The sequence below is a fragment of the Thunnus maccoyii genome, chromosome 24 (genome assembly GCF_910596095.1).
Source record: "Thunnus maccoyii chromosome 24, fThuMac1.1, whole genome shotgun sequence".
NCBI classification, from domain to species: Eukaryota; Metazoa; Chordata; class Actinopteri; order Scombriformes; family Scombridae; genus Thunnus; species Thunnus maccoyii.
The window spans coordinates 202021-223715 of NC_056556.1; the positions used below are offsets into that span (position 1 = coordinate 202021).

General features: G+C 40.0%; 1 protein-coding gene and 1 long non-coding RNA gene across 3 annotated transcripts in view; both read left to right on the top strand.

The window, feature by feature from the left end:
• Positions 1 to 1186: 1186 nt before the first annotated feature.
• The window catches only part of LOC121891677 (NLR family CARD domain-containing protein 3-like), a 408525-nt gene continuing 388016 nt past the window's right edge, over positions 1187 to 21695 (top strand). Inside the window, exons 1-5 of one of the 2 annotated variants that reach the window (XM_042404202.1) lie at positions 1187 to 1440; positions 3340 to 3476; positions 3560 to 3709; positions 4005 to 4118; positions 5625 to 5703. In XM_042404202.1, coding sequence (XP_042260136.1) covers positions 3388 to 3476; positions 3560 to 3709; positions 4005 to 4118; positions 5625 to 5703 — 432 coding nt within the window. In that variant the 5' untranslated portion in view covers positions 1187 to 1440; positions 3340 to 3387. The remainder of the gene's footprint in view (positions 1441 to 3339; positions 3477 to 3559; positions 3710 to 4004; positions 4119 to 5624; positions 5704 to 21695) is intronic. The other variant, XM_042404204.1, reaches the window with a different exon arrangement.
• Positions 15033 to 16472, top strand: LOC121891761. The gene is made up of 2 exons (XR_006094141.1): positions 15033 to 15768; positions 16069 to 16472. It is a non-coding gene; the product is annotated as an uncharacterized LOC121891761 (long non-coding RNA).

Here is a 21695-nt window from a genome sequence, read left to right on the forward strand (position 1 = left end):
GCTCTAGATGGATAACAGTGTTTCCCGCAAGCACAAACATCAGAGATGTTGTGGAGACGCCCTGCAGGGCTGTGATTGGCCAGCAGTAACAGGAAGTGGTCACTGAAACCTGCAGGGCAGCACGTCTGCAGGTTTCAGGTTTGTGGGTGTCGACAGAGAAGAAGATAGTTCTTTAGTCATTTTTCTGACCCCACTGGCAGATTTTCTTGCTTGAAATGATCAAATTTCACCAGTTCAAAGAATATTTAGTAGCGTTTCCAGTAGGGGAGTTTTTGCAGTGTAGATTCTAACGCTAACGGAAAGTTAATTGAAGATCATCTTACTGTTGCTTCTGTCTTTAATCTTTTTTTTTCTTGAGTCTGTATGAGTAGCAGCAGGAGCACTTCCTGTTACTGCTGGCCAATCACAGCCCTGCTTGTTATTAGACGTGTTTTAATAACAGGAAGTGGTCACTGAAACCTGCAGTTAGTTCAACACAATGTTCAGTGATGGAGACGTTAACATGATGGAAAATGATGCCTGGTTTTATTATCTACTACAGTAATTCTCACTGGAAATGATGGATACAGGAGATTTGATGAGCTAAATGGACGAGAGGCCTTTTCATGCTGATAGTGAGGACAGTGAGACAGAACGGATCCTACAGTCTGAGAGGCAGTTATGTAGGTTTCATCAGTCTAGAGACGACACACACAAACCACACAGCCTCGGTTCTTAGAGGATTAGATATTTCTTAAATCAACAACCATCCATATCTGACATTTATGGTAGAAAGAACAATATTTAGCAAAGTGTAGGATGAAGTAAGGAATAGTGGAGAATAACAAGTAGCTGTACAAATATGTTGTATTTTTTATACTGAATTTCTTGTGCAAAAATGTTTTATTAATCTCTCTTTTTAATGACAGAAAGCAACTGCTGACAGAAAATTAAGATAGACGTTCATATAATATTTATATATATTTATTTATATATATATATATATATATATATATATATATATGTATATATATATATGTATATATTTACAACTTTAGTGGACTCTACAAATGCAAAATACTTCAAACCTACAAATATCACATATTTCTTGGTGTTTTTATGGCACATTTTTGCTCAAATGCAACAAAAACAAACTCCTGGGTGATGAAAGTGATTTCTGATTGATTCGTTACCAGAAGATCAATCTTCCAAATCATAGTGTAAAATATTCAAGCAGTTTAGGGTTAATATGATGTTTATAATTATATCCACCATAATTACTGTTCCACATGTGACAATAACCTGTCAGTAAGTGAAGATACTGAGCAGGTGACAGAATAAAGTGCAACACCGGCTGCGGGTCACTGTGACGTCACACCTCTCTCTTCCCGCCTATTTCCTGCCTACATTTACTTTCTCTTTCTCTGACATGATGGCGCAGATTCTTTCCTCCATCTAAAGGTAATGTAACCGACAGTTTCAGTGTTTGACTCTTTAATGGCTGTTTGTTCATGTTGTTAGTGCTAACTGCTGTTAGCTTAGCTCCTCTAGAAACAGCAGAACTTTGATAACAGTCCACTCAGGACGTTTATCCGACCTTATTTAAACCGTTTCCGGCCTGTTTCAGGTCGCTGTGATATCCGCGGATCGGGCGGACCGGGTCATAAAAATGAACATTGTGATTAATAACAGATGGGTTGCAGGTTGATGAAATAATCCCGCAGCAGAAACCATCAGTGCGTCTCATTAAGAGACACAGCAGCGTAACTTCATTGATGATTAAACCTCCAGACACACACACAGGACCTGATGTGTATTAATGTTAATTAGTGTAAATTAGTGTTATGTTAATGAATGTTAATTAGTGTTAATGAATGTTGTGAGTTCTTCTACACACAGTCCAGGTTCAGACAGGGAGACTGTTTGGAGTAAAGCAGCGTCCTCCTGATCAATCCTGAGCTCCATCACAGCTGTCTGATCATTTAAAGTTTCATTCTGTTTCTCTGTCCTGTCAACTTTATAACTACAGTTTCTAGTTTTACTGTTTAAATGTCCCACGATATCTGCTGCAGTGACGTCACATGGAAACCTTTAGTTCCTGAAAGCAGCATCTCTAATCTTTAAAGTAAATCATTAAAGAAACTCTCACACATCAATACAACACACAGTAAAGCTGGAGAGCAGTAAAGTCTACAGGGACCATAGAGGAGTGAAATATAGAGCTGTTTCTATTTCTACTACAGGACTGATGTGGAGACAGCGGGGGGGGGGGGGGGGGGGGGGGGGGGCTTCACTTCTTTTATTCAATAAATACTGTAGTATTCAGAAAAACAGCACTCATCTTATTGACTCTCCTCCATCATGAACTAGTGTCGCTTCTTTATGGAAATGTGTCATTAAATGTGTTTGGAAGCTCTTTATTGAGACTCATTTAGTTTGGAACTCTTTACTAGTTTTTTGGAAGGATCCATCTGCTTTTGTAACTTATAGTACATTCACTCCAGTACTGTACTTAAGTACAACCTTGAAGTACTTGTACTTCCTTTTCCTGCTACTTTATACTTCCACTCCACTACATTACAGAGGCAGATATTTGACTTTTTACTCCACTACATGTTTTCCAGCTATGATTCACATTTTAAATGAAAAGAAATGATCGTCTATAAAATATGATAAAGTGTGAAATTATCCTCAGACATCAGTGTCTTCAGTATAACATCACAGCAACAACAACAACAATAAAAACAGATACATCAATCAAATACACATCTACATTATAAAAGTGCACATATAGAGTAACACTCACTGTTATTGATTAAACTACCAAAAAGTCCACTGATCACTTTATTAGGAACACCTGTACAATCTAATGCAATCCAATACAACAGCTCTGCCATCAGTTCTACTTTTACAAAGCTTCTACATTGTCAGTACTTCAGTAATTCTACTTTGTTTATTATTGAGGTCGTAGTTGCTGCTGGTGTACATACACTTTTTAATATAATGCATGTCGGATGACATTTACTGTGACTTATCAGATATTTCTTGCTGCACAGTGTTAGAATCCCTGCTAATGAATGAATTAATGAAGTTTCCTCTCAGATTCAGTCAGTGGATGTAAATCCTCCTCCATGCATCATGTGTGCTGCTCTTCACTTCACTGCAGCTTCATGATGCCATCTAGTGGACTGATAGTAGAAGTACAGCAGCTGATGGCAGCTTTCTCTGCGTCACACTGCTGTCTGGCTGCATTCACACTGATATATAACAGAAAATAACAGCCAATCACAGGAGGAGCAGCTGATATTTAGGGTTTGACAGGAGAAATGACGTAAAGGATGATTTGTGTTTCCTCTCCAGGTGAAGGCAGAAAGTGTGTGTGACTGATGTGGATGTGACTTCAGCAGCATGGATCAGTGTGAGGACAGAGAGGAGGGAGTCCCTCCCTCTAAAAGCTCTCTGTGTGGGGAACATGACAGCCAGACCAAAGCTCAGAGGTGAGATGAGGATCTCTAACTGTCCATCACTGTTCTCCACCATCATTATTCACACTCAAAGCTCTGTGTGTGTTGTGTTGAAGAACAAGGAGGCAGCACAGACCAGACTCTGCTGGACCTGGACCTGGACCTGGACCTGAACCTGGACCTGAACCCAGCTGTGTGTCCTTCAAGAGCGACCGGTCAAAGGATGAATTTATTTATTTTAAACAACAACATTCATCTGATAAAAAGTAAGTTGTTCTCAGTATTAAAATCAGGACAATATGAGCTAAAATCTAAAACAGGATTAATAGTTGTCAGTTGGATTATTTGAGATTGAAGGTTTTAGCTCCTTGACAATGCAGTAAGAAAAAAATAAATATTTAAAATAGTAATAGATAAAATAGTATAAACATGAGTATAAAACATGAGTGTATGTAAAGTGCAGTGTGCATGCGTTGCTGTTTTATTGAAAACTGTTCAAAAAAGATGAATTTTACTGAATACATGAGATGTAAAAAATTATAAGTGGTGTTTTTCTACCAGGATCCATCAGAGACCAGATTCCCCTGGACCTGAACCCAGCTGTGTGTCCTTGAAGAGCGACCAGTCAAAGGACGCTTTCATTGAATTTAAACAACAACATTCATCTGATCAAAAGTAAGTTGTTCTCAGTATTAAAATCAGGACAATATGAGCTAAAATCTAAAACAGGATAAACGGTTGTCAGTTGGATTATTTGAGATTTGGATCATTTATTGATATTTCTGATGTGAGTAAGACACAGATTTCTGAACTCTGATGCAATCTTTGTTATTGAAGTTCTCCAAAGAAACGTTTTGGCACATTTACCTCAGAGAGTCTTTGGACGTTTCACTTCCAGCAGTGAACTGAATTTACTTTCAGATGACTTTTGTTCTCATGTTGCAGACCTGCCAACCCGCAGGCACGCATTTTGACATCAAAGTACGCTAGTACGAATTGTTACTTTAAGGTACGCAAAAACAGGCAGGACTTTACCAGTGTGCAGTGTAGGGTGTAAAATAACCTACATTACCCGCCGCCTTGGTGACACGTACACATGAGAAGTGACCTGGCCGGTTTTCACTGAGGACAGTTTGAAGTGAGGAGAGGAAGAAAGGAAAAGTCACCATGAGATACTGAAGGAGCAGTGTGTGTATGTGTGTGTATTGTTATTAGCTCATCATATCATTAAGTAATAACCTTTCTATAATGAGGACAGTTTATTAACCAGCTCTAAAATATTTATTTCACCACAGTCACACAATAGTCTGTTTATGCTGGTTTGGGTTTTACAGCAACATTATAATTATCTTTTCAAATGAGCTGAAAATCATGTTTTAAAGATCAAATAGTCTTAAAGTTTGGTGATTGTGAAGGTGCAGACAATAGAAAGTATATAAATGCAGCAGTAGTGGGAGGTTAGTGTGTAGTCTGAGTGAAACTGTGTTCCTTGGTAATCTGTGTTTAGGCAGGTGAAAGACAAATGGACAAACAGCCATAAATGACCAACTAACAGTATCTGCAGATAATTCTGTAAACAATCTGTTATTGGTAGAATTTTCATATCAGTGCTTCCATCACTTTTTTGTTTGTTTGACTGCTGCATGTATGCAAATTATGTACAATAATTAACTGTGCGAACAGCAGTGATTCACATCTGATGCTTGTAGGTTGCTGAAGTCAAAAAATTCATCCAGGGTTGGCAGGTGTGTTGTTGTAAGTGGGTGTAGAGGACTGCTCGTTCCCTGCTGCAGTTTGAAGCTTTCATTATGTGCCACCAATCAATCAATCAAGGAAGTTGCTTAAAGTTTGTGTCCCTACAACCGTCTGATACAACCACACACTGGCTCTATCTGCCTTGCTCCAGGGCACTTCAGCAGTGTACAGTGAGGGAGGGAGAGCTTTATGGAGGGTTGGTGAGAGCTGTTGGGACTAAACCAAACTGACTCTGAGCTGAAAGCTACAAACAGACTGAGCTGTTGATTCTCAGTGGGATCAGCAGGACCAGTAAAGCTTTACCACTACAGGGAGTCATCTGATTCTCTGTTCACATCCAAATATCACTTGATGGACCTTTTAGCTTGTGTTTGTCTCTGTGTGGACAGACATAATGTGAGCTCATTCTTCATGATTCCTCCACAGAGTGGACCCGGAGAGCTCAGAGGTTCCCAGTGGTCAGTCTGCCCAGCAGCATCAAACACACCTGGACTCCATATTTATGGTCTGTACATGTACAACAACTACTTTAACATCTATTCTGTTCACAATCATCTCCATGCTGCACTTTGTAGACCAGTGGATTGTCAGTCTGTCCAACATGGATCTGATGTTTGCTTCATAATTTCAGTTTGATTGTGTCATTCATATAGTATTCTGTTCCAGCTGCTGGAGGAAAACATCGTCACTTTTGTGAAGAACGAGCTGAAGAAGATGCAGAAGGTTCTGAGTCCAGATTACCCAGAATGCTTAGAGGGTCAGAAGGAGGATGAGGAGGTGTTGGATGGTGAGGAGGAAGAGCAGAGGAGGAGCAGCAGAGACGCATTTCTGAAGATCACACTGCTTTTCCTGAGGAGAATGAAGCAGGAGGAGCTGGCTGACCGTCTGCAGAGCAGTAAGAGGATTTCTATAAAGATTTAACATGATGGATAAATGAGACATTTACTGATGTCTCAAGAGATGGAATAATATATGTTTATGTATGCATCTTTAGGGGGAATTAAACTGTCATATTTTCTTTATTAATTAATAAATGGTTTTATTTCTTGTGTGTTCATTCAGGGACTCCTGCTGGCAGGTGTCGACGTAAACTTAAATCTAACCTGAAGAAGAGGTTCCAGTGTGTGTTCGAGGGGATTGCTAAAGCAGGAAACCAAACCCTTCTGAATCAGATCTACACAGAGCTCTACATCACAGAGGGAGGGACTGCAGATGTCAATGATGAACATGAGGTCAGACAGATTGAAACAGCAACCAGGAAACCAGACAGACCAGAAACAACAATCAGACAAGAAGACATCTTTAAAGCCTCACCTGGAAGAGATCAACCAATCAGAACAGTGATGACAAAGGGAGTGGCTGGCATTGGGAAAACAGTCTTAACACAGAAGTTCACTCTGGACTGGGCTGAAGACAAAGCCAACCAGGACATACAGTTCACATTTCCATTTACTTTCAGAGAGCTGAATGTGGTGAAAGAGAAAAAGTACAGCTTGGTGGAACTTGTTCATCACTTCTTTACTGAAACCAAAGAAGCAGGAATCTGCAGGTTTGAAGAGTTCCAGGTTCTGTTCATCTTTGACGGTCTGGATGAGTGTCGACTTCCTCTGGACTTCAAGAACAATGAGATCCTGACTGATGTTAAAGAGTCCACCTCAGTGGATGTGCTAATGACAAACCTCATCAGGGGGAAACTGCTTCCCTCTGCTCGCCTCTGGATAACCACACGGCCTGCAGCAGCCAATCAGATCCCTCCTGAGTGTGTTGGCATGGTGACAGAGGTCAGAGGGTTCACTGACCCACAGAAGGAGGAGTACTTCAGGAAGAGATTCAGAGATGAGAAGCAGGCCAGCACCATCATCTCCCACATCAAGACATCACGAAGCCTCCACATCATGTGCCACATCCCAGTCTTCTGCTGGATCACTGCTACAGTTCTGGAGCATGTGTTGAAAAACAGAGGGGGAGGAGAGCTGCCCAAGACCATGACTGAGATGTACGTTTGCCTCGTGGTGCTTCAGTCCAAACTGAAGAATGTCAAGTATGATGGAGGAGCTGAGACAGATCCACATTGGAGTCCAGAGAGCAGGAAGATGATTGAGTCTCTGGGAAAACTGGCTTTTGAGCAGCTGCAGAAAGGCAACCTGATCTTCTATGAATCAGACCTGACAGAGTGTGACATTGATATCAAAGCAGCCTCAGTGTGCTCAGGAATGTTCACACAGGTCTTTAAACAGGAGGATTGTGGGATGTTTCCAGAAACGGTGTTCTGCTTCATCCATCTGAGCGTTCAGGAGTTTCTGGCTGCTCTTCATGTCCATCTGACATTCATCAACTCTGGAGTCAATCTGCTGGCAGAAGAACAAACAACATCCCAGAAGTCTGAAGTGTTCAGAGGCAAATCAACACATTTCTACCAGAGTGCTGTGAACGAGGCCTTACAGAGTCCAAATGGACACCTGGACTTGTTCCTCCGCTTCCTCCTGGGTCTTTCACTGCAGACCAATCAGACTCTCCTAAGAGGCCTGCTGACACAGACAGGAAGTAGCTCACAGACCAATCAGGAAACAATTGAGTACATCAAGGAGAAGATCAGTGAGGATCTGTCTGCAGAGAGAAGCATCAATCTGTTCCACTGTCTGAATGAACTGAATGATCGTTCTCTAGTGGAGGACATCCAAACATACCTGAGATCAGGACGTCTCTCCACAGATAAACTGTCTCCTGCTCAGTGGTCAGCTCTGGTCTTCATCTTACTGTCATCAGAAAAAGATCTGGATGTGTTTGACCTGAAGAAATACTCTGCTTCAGAGGAGGCTCTTCTGAGGCTGCTGCCAGTGATCAAAGCTTCCAACAAAGCTCTGTAAGTACACAGATAGTGTATTTATTATTTATTTATTATTTTTTAAATACTCTGCTATTTTTCAACAGGAGGAAAAATAAAGAACTTCCTACTTGTTTTTTTCAGTTTGTCTTTGAGATATTTTTCTAAACTATAAGGTTCAGCCTCTCTAATGTCAGGATTTCTGATTGGCAGAAGTTTTCCACCAGGGTTTTATTTTTCACAGGAAAGAAAATGTTTGAATTTTCTAGTTTATCTTTCTTTGATTCAGCTTCATATACTTTACAGCACAAATATATGAACTCCGGCTGAGATAGAGAAACTGATCTTTGCTCTGATGTCACGCGATTTACATTATTACATGTCTGTTTATCACAGATTTTGTCATATTTAACTGTCAGGTCTCCAAGATGTTTAGAATAGAACAGCAAAGATTTTAACCAGAGCTGAGAAAAGAATTTATATCCAGCATCAGCAAGAGTCTGGAATCAGCATTTTAACAAAGATTATTTATCTTTTTGTTCATTATTGTCTCTCCAGGCTGAGTGGCTGTAACCTCTCAGAGAGAAGCTGTGCAGCTCTGTCCTCAGTTCTCAGCTCCCAGTCCTCTAGTCTGAGAGAGCTAGACCTCAGTAACAACAACCTGCAGGATTCAGGACTGAAGCAGCTGTCTGCTGGACTGGAGAGTCCACACTGTACACTGGACAATCTCAGGTTAGATCAAGTCACAGTTTGTCTTTGAGATATTTTTCTAAACTATAAGGTTCAGCCTCTCTAATGTCAGGATTTCTGATTGGCAGAAGTTTTCCACCAGGATTTTATTTTTCACAGGAAAGAAAATGTTTGAATTTTCTAGTTTATCTTTCTTTGATTCAGCTTCATATACTTTACAGCACACATATATGAACTCTGGCTGAGATAGAGAAACTGATATTTGCTTTGATGTCACGTGATTTTCATCATTACATGTCTGTTTATCACAGATTTTGTCATATTTAACTGTCAGGTCTCCAAGATGTTTAGAATAGAACAGCAAAGATTTTAACCAGAGCTGAGAAAAGAATTTATATCCAGCATCACCAAGAGTCCAGAATCAGCATTTTAACAAAGATTATTTATCTTTTTGTTCATTATTGTCTCTCCAGGCTGAGTGGCTGTGACCTCTCAGAGAGAAGCTGTGCAGCTCTGTCCTCAGTTCTCAGCTCCCAGTCCTGTAGTCTGAGAGAGCTTGACCTCAGTAACAACAACCTGCAGGATTCAGGACTGAAGCAGCTGTCTGCTGGACTGGAGAGTCTACACTGTACACTGGAAAATCTCAGGTCAGATCAAGTCACAATTTGTCTTTGAGATATTTTTCTAAACTATAAGGTTCAGCCTCTCTAATGTCAGGATTTCTGATCGGCAGAAGTTTTCCAACAGGGAAACACTCAGGTCAGGATTCATCAACTTGTTCAACAGATGAACATTTAAAATCTGAACGATTTTAGAGGATTAACATTAAACCTGTGTAGTTTTTACTACACTTCAATTTTTACTAAACTTCAGTAATAGAGAATTACTTTTCATGCAGATTTTTATTCTTTTCTTTTGTTTTTGTTGTTGAATTATTTAATACCAGAGATGATTTTAAAGATTTTGGTAACACTTCATTTTACAGGTCCTCAAACTTCATGGTAATCAAGTGATAATTGGCAAGTAACTTCTTTGAAACTTCTTTGAAGTTACCCTGAAACATTTACCTCAAATTTAATTGTAAGTGAGTTGTTGCAGCTTAACTTCCAAGTAGTTTCTGTCTAGTTCCTACTGAGCAGACCACTACATTGAAGTGAGTTATTTCCGCTTAATTTCCAAGTAGTTTCTGTCCAACTTCTGCAGGACAGTAAATTGAAGTATATTTTTTAACCATTTACATTCTCACAAATTTCTGTATAATTTCAGCAGATCAGTCCAACTTTGTGCCAGATTTCCCAGATGTCCATTTTTTTTTTATTGTAGCCACCATAAATTGCTAATTTCAAAGAAATACAACTTCATAATCAAGAATAAAGTTACTAATTGCCCATTTAAAAAGTCTCATTCTCATTAAAAGTCTCAAGAGGGGGAGTAACTTTTACAAAGTTTTTGACATGAAAACACAGCATTTGTGGGCGTTCGGTTCCCCTTGAAGTGCTAGATGTTTTCCTTATAACTACACCAGGCTCTCTCAATGTGTTGTGTATGAGACCCTGTCTGTGGATGCACAAAGTGTTGCCTATGGTTGACTTGATAATGGATGGAACCATCTTGCGACAGTCTTTGATACGCTCTCCAACAATCTGTGATTAAAAACAAAACTAATAAAAAAAAATTAAAAACTACAGAAACTAAACTAAAGCTAAACCAAACTGGACATGGAATTCAAAAATAGTATAGAAATAAGAGGCTATTGAAAAGAGAAAACTATAATAACCTGTGTGTGTATTTGAATATATGCTTGCGTCATGTCTACAGGTTCACTCAGATTCCTAGGTTCACTAAATTCACTAGGTTCAGTAAGGAGATTGGTGGTAACAGACTCTACAAAGACAGAAGTAAGACTTCCAGCCCACAGAAAACACACAACAGCTGATTCAGGAAAAAAAATGGAAAATATATTTATAAAGGCATTTTGTCCTGTTTCATTTTCCTGATTGCTTCTTTTTATACATTCAAAGCATCTCTTTAGAAAAAACTACATTTATTTGTCTGATGCAAATCTTCAACTCAATTATACCACAGAAATCAAATTAAACATGAATGAATGTACAACCAGAATTGCAGTAAATTAGAAATTAAGAAGTGTTCAACTCTCAGTGCTTCATACATAAATTAGATGTATCCTCTCTTGGACCAAAATACACTTATTATCAGTTATCGGTTCTTGATAGTCTTTGTTTTCCCTTTGAACTTTTCCTTAAGTTCCCTTAAGGTTATAAGTCTTATTTGGTCTTGAGTTCCTTCGCTTCAAATGTTGCTTTAACATTGTTTGTCCACCTTGAGTTTGACATCAGTTGTAGTCAGTTTTTAGACTTTCTTGGGCCCAAGAAGAAAAAAATAATCTGAGATCTCAGGAAAAATAAAAATAAAATATGATTCTCCTTAGTAAGGTTCCCTTTGATTTGGTTCCTACTGCCCCCTTGGAACAGCACAACATCCACATGTCAGCATCCCGACAAGATGAAGGCACCCACGGGCAGCGATGACGATCTGGATGGCAGACGAAGCAGCTCCACTCACAGATAGAATCGTCCCTCAAAGATAAACACAAAACAGCCCGAATAAAAGGCTGCAGAGCAGTTATCCTACAATCTTAATTTCCTTGTTTCATTGTCCATCACATTACGCACACACAGAATTAAACAACCCTTACAATGACTAAAATGAACATTTCTGAGCTAAATTGTCTCTTTCCCTTTTTTTGTACATGTACATTTCAAATGAAAGCACATATCTGGCCTTTTACGTTTTATAGTATATACACATTAGCTTTTAAGCCCATTTCAAATATGCACAAATTGCCTTACATGCTTTCCCAGCACTACAACCATAGATATAGAAACGTAGATACCGTGTTCAAGGATTTCATGTGTTGCATAGTCACCATATTGGGGCGGTCAACAGAGACAGTCGACTGCTTGGAAAAATGCTGCAGGCATGTGCTGCATTTAGCTATACAAACAGGGAAAACATTCAAAACAGGCATTGCAGGATTACTTTTCACATGTAAGTGACAATTTTATTGTATTTTACTGTTACGCAAGTTAGTGAACATGAAATATTGCTTCAAACTATCCTGAAAATGACCTGACACCATCGTGATGATGGCTACCTAAAGAAAACTTGATGTTACTGAATAATTATTGAAGCACTAAGTGACCAGGTGTTAAATGTGATATTTACTTAAAGCTGGAATGTGGGACTTTTGTCTCCCCCTTCTGACAGTGAGAGTAAAGGGGGGCTCGGCTGTGATTGCCTGAGTACAAAGACGTTACTGGGATGAGGGGAGGACATTTCTCTCTGTTTGATAACATTAAAAGTAAAGTTAGACTTTTCTGTCGGCTTCCTGACTCATTTTTAAAAAGACGAGAGAGAGAGAAGCTGTGGTCGGGTGAGCTAGAGAGTGAATGAAGAGAGGGAGCGGTGGTAGTGAGAGAGCCAGTGAATCAGATCAATAAAACGTTATTTTCTGATTGTTTCATAGTGGTTACATTTTAGAGCAAAAACACGTCCACACCCCCACACACCTCCACTCAACCCTGCAGCGGTGCTGCAACACCTGATGTGGTCTGAATACGGCCTGATAGGCACACAGAGAGGGCCGGTAAACACAGATATGTTTTGACGGTCAAACGGCCCAAAAACATATTTTTTGACAGCCCATCGGTCCACCAGGATTTGTCCCAGTAACCTACTGTTGCAGCTGTAGAACGGTGGATAAATTGTTTGGAGCGTCATACAACTTCTGCAAAATGACTCGTTTCACCATCAGAATTTGATCCATTTGGTCCGATAACATTTGGAAAGTCTAGAAAAGTCACACAATTAACGGTCAAACAGCCAGTGTGGGAATGTTGCACTCGACATGAGACTGTATACTTTGAAATACAGTCGCTCGCTGTGATTGGCTTAATCAGCATTGTGTGAACTCATTTGGCTTGAATGTAACAGACGTTCTTTCATATGTGAAAGTTCTGCACTGCAGGTTTAACAGTGACCTCATTATTGGTATAATTTACTTTAAAGAAAATTATAACACAAATCACACTCTTTACTGCAATATTTTTCATCATTTGGAGTCTGTCCATCTTTTGCAAGAATTACATTGATAAATTATTCTTCTTGGCTTTATACTCGCAAAGCTTTTATTGCACTTACAGTAGCGTATCACTGTCTGTCTCTCCTCTGCTGCGCTGCACACACACAGGGACATAGACCAACTATTTATTCATTGAATTAAAATGTGTTACATCAGGATAGGTATCGTTATCAGGATACGAAATGAGCTATATCGAGATCTGAGATTTTGGTTATATTGCCCAGCCTTAGCTTGGGCATAGCTGTCAGACGGAAGGATTTTGAGCCAAATGGCACTACAGTTCTTCATTAGGACAGTCATTTTAGGACAAATGATTCTGACAGAACTGGGCAAACGTGCGTGTGAAGGAAGTTGTGATTCAGTTTTTGCATCTTTTCCTGACCATCTGAACAAGGTCAGAGTACTTTCAAGTCATAAGACTATAGTGTTCTTTGTAGTAAAGAGTGCTAATATATAGTGGAAACTGATTGGAATGATGAGCATACAAATGATCTCTTTCTAACATAATTGGAATTACAACTAAATCTGATACTGAAAGTAAACCACTGTAAAAGTCATTGCAAGATGATTTAAAAGAGAAAAATATGATTTCAGAGGAATGTCTCATGATACAGACTGTCAGTAGATGATACAATTTACTGATATTCCCAAAACACCTCATGATACAGACCGTTGGTAGACGCTACAATTTACCGATGTTCCCTAAACGCCTCACAGGCAGACTATCGGTAGACACTGCAATTTACCGATGTTCCCTAAACGCCTCACGTGTAGGCTGTTGTTGGCCTCTACAATTTACAGATGTTTCCTAAACACCTCACATGCAGGCTAGCGGTAGATGTTTACAATTTACCGATGTTTCCTAAACGCCTCATTTGCAGGCTAGTGGTAGATGCTACAATTTACCGATGTTTCCTAAACGCCTCATTTGCAGGCTAGTGGTAGATGCTACAATTTACCGATGTTTCCTAAATGCCTCATTTGCAGGCTAGTGGTAGATGCTACAATTTACCGATGTTCCCTAAACGCCTCATAGCCTGGCTAGCGGTAGCTGCTAGCGGTAGCTGCTAGCGGTAGCTGCTAGCGGTAGCTGCTAGCGGTAGCTGCTAGCGGTAGCTGCTAGCGGTAGCTGCTAGCGGTAGCTGCTAGCGGTAGCTGCTAGCGGTAGCTGCTAGCGGTAGCTGCTAGCGGTAGCTGCTAGCGGTAGCTGCTAGCGGTAGCTGCTAGCGGTAGCTGCTAGCGGTAGCCCTAACTCCTCATATGCTGAACTGTTTGACAACGACACCTGGCTCGCACTTGTTGCATATCTTGCTGATATTTTTGAGCACCTCAACATGTTAAACGTGTCTATGCAGGGGAAAGGACACAACATTTTTGAACAGTCAGACAAAATTGTTGCGTTCAAGAAAAAGATCACACTGTAGGTGAATCATTTATCCAAAGACAGACTGGACATGTTTCCAAACGCTTGCCAGGAAGCACAGCAGCTGGACACCACGGCCAAAAATGACTTGAAAAAAAATGATCAAGGTGCATCTCAATAAACTTCAAGCTCGGTTTGACGACTACTTCCCAGAGAGACACGGAGATAACGTTAATACCTGGATAATACATGGGAAAATGTGGGTCCTGGGCTGAGACCAGTTGAGAACCCCTGCTCTGGGTAGTGGATCACCAGACTATCTAGACTCCATCCATCTGGTTGGAGTTGTTCTGGGTCCATTTTCTTTACTTGTCCTGGTTTAGGTCTGAGTCTCGTGGCAGTTGGTAGCTGACAGTTGACAGTTGGTGTTGTTAGCAGTTAGCTAGTCAGATAACCAGCTTCTCCCAAAGTTTGCTTTGTTGATTTTAGTTTTCTGGTTTCTCACGTTGACTTGAAACTTTCACAAATTGTTCCCAAATTATTTACATTGAATTCAATATAAAACTCTTGATACTAAACTTGATCTAAAAGCAATTAAATCATTTGCTGAAGTAGGAGCTCAAGTTTCTGTTGCTTCTTAATCTCATCTTCATCTCTGTCAAATTCAAATTCAAATAAGCTTTATTGACAGATCAGAAACCTATATTGCCAAATCAGTACAGAAAATTATAAACAGATGATTCATAATTATACAATAATATGCAAATATCAACAATAATATGAAATATAATAAAAGGCATTTTTACAGATGTAATCACACAGAAACATTTACTACAGAGCTTGTTTCTCTCAGATTATGAGAAGACTTAATATATTTTGCAGCTTTTACTGCACATTGACTTTTCTCCCCACATAGATAGGACAGTTTGTGAAGATCAGGGAGGTGGATAAACTCAGGATATATATGATTGATATGATTTATATTTGTCCCAGTATAACAGGAAGCTGTTTTCTGACAAAGTGAAGGCAGCCTGGCCTCCCTGGGGAGCCTGTTCTGCCTGTGACGGCCTGTTTCTATGGCCAGACTGTGTCCACTCAGTCTGTACATTGTCAGCGTTTTCCTCAGTTTTCTATCAGTCACGGTGGTCAGGTACTCTGCCACCATGGACTCTCTGTTTAGGCTCAAATACTATTCTAATTTACTTTGTGAGTTGATATCATTTTCTTTTAGTTTTGAGATGATTTGGTTGGTCAGATTGTTTTTGGTGTGTGTGGGCAGAGCTTCAGCAGCAGCTGGCAGAGGGGACTCTGATCTTTGTTCAACTGGTGCCACTGAAGGGCTTTGTACTGGGAGGACTGGGAGTCGCTAGATTGAAGGTGTTTGTGGATTTTAATTATTAAAGGGTATTGATCTAGTTCTGCCCTGCAGGCATTATTGGCTGTGTGTCTGTGGACTCTCAGTATGTTTGTGCACAGTTCTGCATGCAGGGCTTCCAGCGGCTGTTTGTCCCATGTTGGGAGGTCTTGGCTGGTAAGTGGACCCCACACTTCACTACCATATAACATTATTGGCTCTATTACTGAATGTAGAACTTTGAGCCAGGTCCTAACTGGAAGGTCAGTGGGTATTTTTCTTTTGATGGTAGAAAGCTCCTCTTGCCTTCTCCTTCAGCTCATTCACAGCCAAAATGTCCAGTGGAACTGATATTCAAGCCTAAATATGTAGAATGTTTTGTTGGCTCCATTTCTATATTTCCTAATGTGAATGTGTTGTTCTGACAGTTGGATCTTTTTCGGAAAGTCAATATTTTGGTCTTGTTCATATTTCCAGTTAGGGCCCATGTGTGACTGAACTTGTGGAGGATGTCCAGGCTCTGCTGTAAGCCTCTCTGGAGGGAGACAGGAGAACCAGGTCATCAGCAAACATCAGACATTTGACCTGTGTCCTGCAGAGTCACACCAGCAGCTGTGGATGTTTGCACTTGTTGTGCAAATGTATTTCTATATATGTTAAAAAGGGTTGGGCTCAAACTGCAGCCCTGTTTCACCCCACGGTACTGTCTGAAGTATCTGCTCCTTCTGTTTCACATTTTAATTGCACATCTGTTATTCAGATACATTGATTGAATGAGATCATAGGTTTTACCCCCTATGCCACTCTCTAATAATCCATAAAAGAGCCCTTCATGCCAAATACAACCAAATCTACAAAACATGAATAAATGTTCTTTTTATTGTGGTGCACATGTGTGTTAATGAGAGTGATGAGGGTGAAGATATGGTCAGATGTGTGATGGTTAGACATGAATCCAATCTGACTTTTATGCAGGACATTGTGCTCATTGAGGAACTCAACTATACGGGAGTTGATGATGCTGCAGAGCAGCTTGCCCATACAGCTGCTGACACAGCTGTAATTCTGAGGCTCAAATCTGTCTCCACTTTTAAATATAGCTGTAATAAGACCATTATTCCAACTCTCAGCAAAATATCCCACACTCACAATTAGGTTGAATCATTTTAGAATAGACAAGTGGAATTTTTCTCTGTATTTCAGCATTTGGTTCAGTCTCCCATCAGGCCCACATGCTTTTTTGCTTTTGAGGGTCTTCAGTTTTGTTTTCAGGTGGTTGATAGTAACGAGGAAATCTAGGGGGTTCTGGTGGTCTTTGAATATCAATTCCATATTTAGTAGTTTTTCCAGTATTTGTTTGGTTTGTAAGTCAGTTCCTGGTGGTTTTGGTCCAAATAAGGTGTGAAAATGTTGAGTCCATATGTCTCGGTCCTGTATGAGCAGCTCCTCAGGCTCAGACTGACAGACAGAGTTCCACTGGTCCCAGAAGTCCCAGTTAGACTCTATACTCTCTTCAAGTAGGCACAGCTGTTTCTCACTATGCTTTATCTTTTTGCATCTGGTTGTATTTTTATGTCTTAAGTGCTTCACAATACTGAAGGCGTATATGATTGTTTGTTTCTAACTAGTTTTTCAGGTTTTGACATTCTTTGTCAAACCAGTGGTTCTTTTTTGTTGTTTTTCTTTTGTTTGTACGTAGTTTGAATTGATCTTTATTTGCTGTTGTGTTGAAGATGTCATTTATATTGTGGACAGCCTCACATATGCCTTCAGTAGTGGGAGGGTAGGGCTATTCTATCAACTCTTGTAGTAATAATGTAATCTCCTCACTATTGCTGGCCTCTTGGTATTGCTCAGTGCTGTCTGGGGCCCATCTGTATGTCCTGGGTATGTTGAACAGCTTGCTGGGTTTTGTGTGTGTGATATGGTTGTGTTTGAGGAAGAGGGTGATTTGGTTGTGGTCTGATAAAGGGGTTTGGGGCTTGACTGTGAATACAGTGAAAGAGAAGGGGTCCATGTCTGTGATCATATAATCTACAGTGCTGTTGCCAGCAGTTGAACAATAAGTGAACCTTCCCAAAGAGTCCCCTCTTACCCGACCGTTGACCATATACAGACTGAGGCTTCTGCACAGTTGTAGCAGCTCCCTCCCATTACTGTTCATCACAGTGTCAAAGATGTTTCTAGGAGGCAGATGGAGGTGAATAGTAGGAGCTTGCTGGCTGATCAAACTGTCTCCTTGACTACTGGTGACTTCAGGTTGTGCACCAGTCCGGGCGTTAAAATCACCACAGATTATTATATTTGCTGCCCCTGGTAATGACATATCTGTGACTCAAGGCAGGGAAACATGTCATCAGAGAAGTAAGGGGACTCACAGCACATAGATATATATCCTTCTGTGTAGGGAGAAGATCTCTTTTTATTTTCTGATGTTGAGAGTTTGTAGTGAATTGTGTAAATGTGACTTGTAGCATATAATGAGTCGTCCTGAGTCTCTGCTGGACTAACAGTAGATCATTTGTGGGAAGGGGCAATAATCTCTCTGTAGCTGGGAGGGCAGTGTGTGGGTACATCACCTCTACACCATGTTTCTGATAGGATTATGATGTCATTATTATTGATAGGTTTTACTCTTCAGACCAAAGACTGAGGAGTAAAGACCCTGGATATTCCAACAGCTTATTTTAAAGGAACTCATTGAAATTCTCAACAGAAGATGAAATAAAATAAAACAAACACAGAAACAACTTTTACACAGGTGACCTTGAAGAACCTATTAGAGTGAAATATATTCATATTCATTATATAATATATTCATATTTTATTATCAAATTAGGATTTGTTTAGTTTGAAAGATGATTTTATAATAAATATGTGAAGAAATGAAAAATTGAGATTGAAGCTCACTATGTTAATATAAGAACTAGAGCTGCTCGATTATGGCAAAAATCATACTCACGATTATTTTGGTCAATATTGAGATCACGATTATTTAACACGATTACTTTTTGACTCATTTTTGCTGATGCAGATATGTGCACATATTTTATTCCAGCTGGCTGAGGAGACTATTACACCTGCAATCATAGATTGTATTAATGATCAATAAAGACAAATTATGAAGGAAGAACTCAGGAAGACTGGAGTTCAGGAGCTCAGCATTAAAACTTTAATGAACCTGCCAAGGGGGTGCAGTAGTTTTCTTTGAGTTTATTAGACAGACAGGATTAATGTGTAGGATTTAATCTCTGGTCCACAGTCTGAAGCAGAGGGTGGCGGTAATGCACCTAATACGCTGGTTGCCAACCGCTGTTATAAACCACAAAGAAGAAGAAAAAGGTTTTTTTCAAACAGAGTGGTACATCCTGTCAGCCGAGGGGTTTCCTATCTGTGCAGCCGAACACCGCAGCTCCTCCACGGACTATTACATCCTGACAGTCCCGGTGTTTCCTCCGCAGGCTCCACTTCACTGGAGCCAAACGGAGAGCCGGGGCTAGCTGGGAGGCTAGCGGAGCGTTAGCCGCAGCATGACCGGAGGGAAGCACAGTCAGTTAGCCTCCGCTAGCCTCCCAGCTAACGTTAGCCCCGGCTCTCTTGGATCCAACCAGAGCACCGAGCCCCGGTTTGTTATTCAGGTTAAAGTGGGAAGAAGCAGCAGGTCTGTCGGGCAGCTGAGTGAAGTGCAGCCTGCGGAGGCAGAACAGGTTAGCCCCGGTTTCACTACAGACAGATTCACTCGCTACAGTGGGCGAAGAAATAAAGCCAATGAATCAATAAGACAAACATTAGCATCAGTTGTTAGCATAAGTGGGTTAGCATCAGTGTGTTAGCATTAATGGGTCAGCATCAGTGGGTTAGTATCAATTTTTAGCATCAGTGGATTAACATCAGTATGTTAGCTTTAGTGTGTTAGCATCAATGGGTCAGCATCAGTTGTTTGTATCAAGTTTTAGCATCAGTGGGTTAACATCAGTATGTTAGCATCAATTGTTAGCATTAGTGTGTTAGCATTAATGGGTCAGCATCAGTGGGTTAGCATCAGTTGTTTGTATCAAGTTTTAGCATCAGTGGGTTAACATCAGTATGTTAGCATCAATTGTTAGCATTAGTGTGTTAGCATTAATGGGTCAGCATCAGTGGGTTAGCATCAGTTGTTTGCATCAATTTTTAGCATCAGTGGGTTAACATCAGTATGTTAGCATCATATTTTAGCATCAGTGGGTTAACATCAGTATGTTAGCATCATATTTTAGCATCAGTGGGTTAACATCAGTATGTTAGCATTAGTGTGTTAGCATTAATGGGTCAGCATCAGTGGGTTAGCATCAATTTTTAGCATCAGTGGGTAAATATCAGTATTTTAGCATCAGTGTGTTAGAATTAATGGGTCAGCATCAGTGGGTTAGCATCAGTATGTTAGCATCAATTGTTAGCATTAGTGTGTTAGCATCAGTGGATTAGCATCATTTGTTAGCATCAGTGTGTTAGCATTAATGGGTCAGCATCAGTGGGTTAGCATCAGTTGTTTGCATGAATTTTTAGCATCATTGGGTTAACATCAGTATGTTAGCATCAATTGTTAGCATTAGTGTGTTAGCATCAGTGGATTAGCATCACTTGTTAGCATCAGTTGTTTGCATGAATTTTTAGCATCAGTGGGTTAACATCAGTATGTTAGCATCAATTGTTAGCATTAGTGTGTTAGCATTAATGGGTCAGCATCAGTGGGTTAGCATCAGTTGTTTGCATCAATTTTTAGCATCAGTGGGTTAACATCAGTATGTTAGCATCAGTGTGTTAGCATTAATGGGTTAGCATCACTTGTTAGCATCAGTGTGTTAGAATTAATGGGTCAGCATCAGTGGATTAGCATCATTTGTTAGCATCAGTGTGTTAGCATTAATGGGTCAGCATCAGTGGGTTAGCATCAGTTGTTTGCATGAATTTTTAGCATCATTGGGTTAACATCAGTATGTTAGCATCAATTGTTAGCATTAGTGTGTTAGCATCAGTGGATTAGCATCATTTGTTAGCATCAGTGTGTTAGCATTAATGGGTCAGCATCAGTGGGTTAGCATCAGTTGTTTGCATGAATTTTTAGCATCATTGGGTTAACATCAGTATGTTAGCATCAATTGTTAGCATTAGTGTGTTAGCATCAGTGGATTAGCATCATTTGTTAGCATCAGTGTGTTAGCATTAATGGGTCAGCATCAGTGGGTTAGCATCAGTTGTTTGCATGAATTTTTAGCATCATTGGGTTAACATCAGTATGTTAGCATCAATTGTTAGCATTAGTGTGTTAGCATCAGTGGATTAGCATCACTTGTTAGCATCAGTGTGTTAGCATTAATGGGTTAGCATCACTTGTTAGCATCAGTGTGTTAGAATTAATGGGTCAGCATCAGTGGATTAGCATCATTTGTTAGCATCAGTGTGTTAGCATTAATGGGTCAGCATCAGTGGGTTAGCATCAGTTGTTTGCATGAATTTTTAGCATCATTGGGTTAACATCAGTATGTTAGCATCAATTGTTAGCATTAGTGTGTTAGCATCAGTGGATTAGCATCATTTGTTAGCATCAGTGTGTTAGCATTAATGGGTCAGCATCAGTGGGTTAGCATCAGTTGTTTGCATGAATTTTTAGCATCATTGGGTTAACATCAGTATGTTAGCATCAATTGTTAGCATTAGTGTGTTAGCATTAATGGGTCAGCATCAGTGGGTTAGCATCAGTTGTTTGCATCAATTTTTAGCATCAGTGGGTTAACATCAGTATGTTAGCATCATATTTTAGCATCAGTGGGTTAACATCAGTATGTTAGCATCATATTTTAGCATCAGTGGGTTAACATCAGTATGTTAGCATTAGTGTGTTAGCATTAATGGGTCAGCATCAGTGGGTTAGCATCAGTTGTTTGCATCAATTTTTAACATCAGTGGGTAAATATCAGTATGTTAGCATTAGTGTGTTAGCATTTATGGGTCAGCATCAGTGGGTTAGCATCACTTGTTAGCATCAATTGTTGGCATCAGTGTGTTAGCATTAATGGGTCAACATCAGTGGGTTAACATCAGTATGTTAGCATCAATTGTTAGCA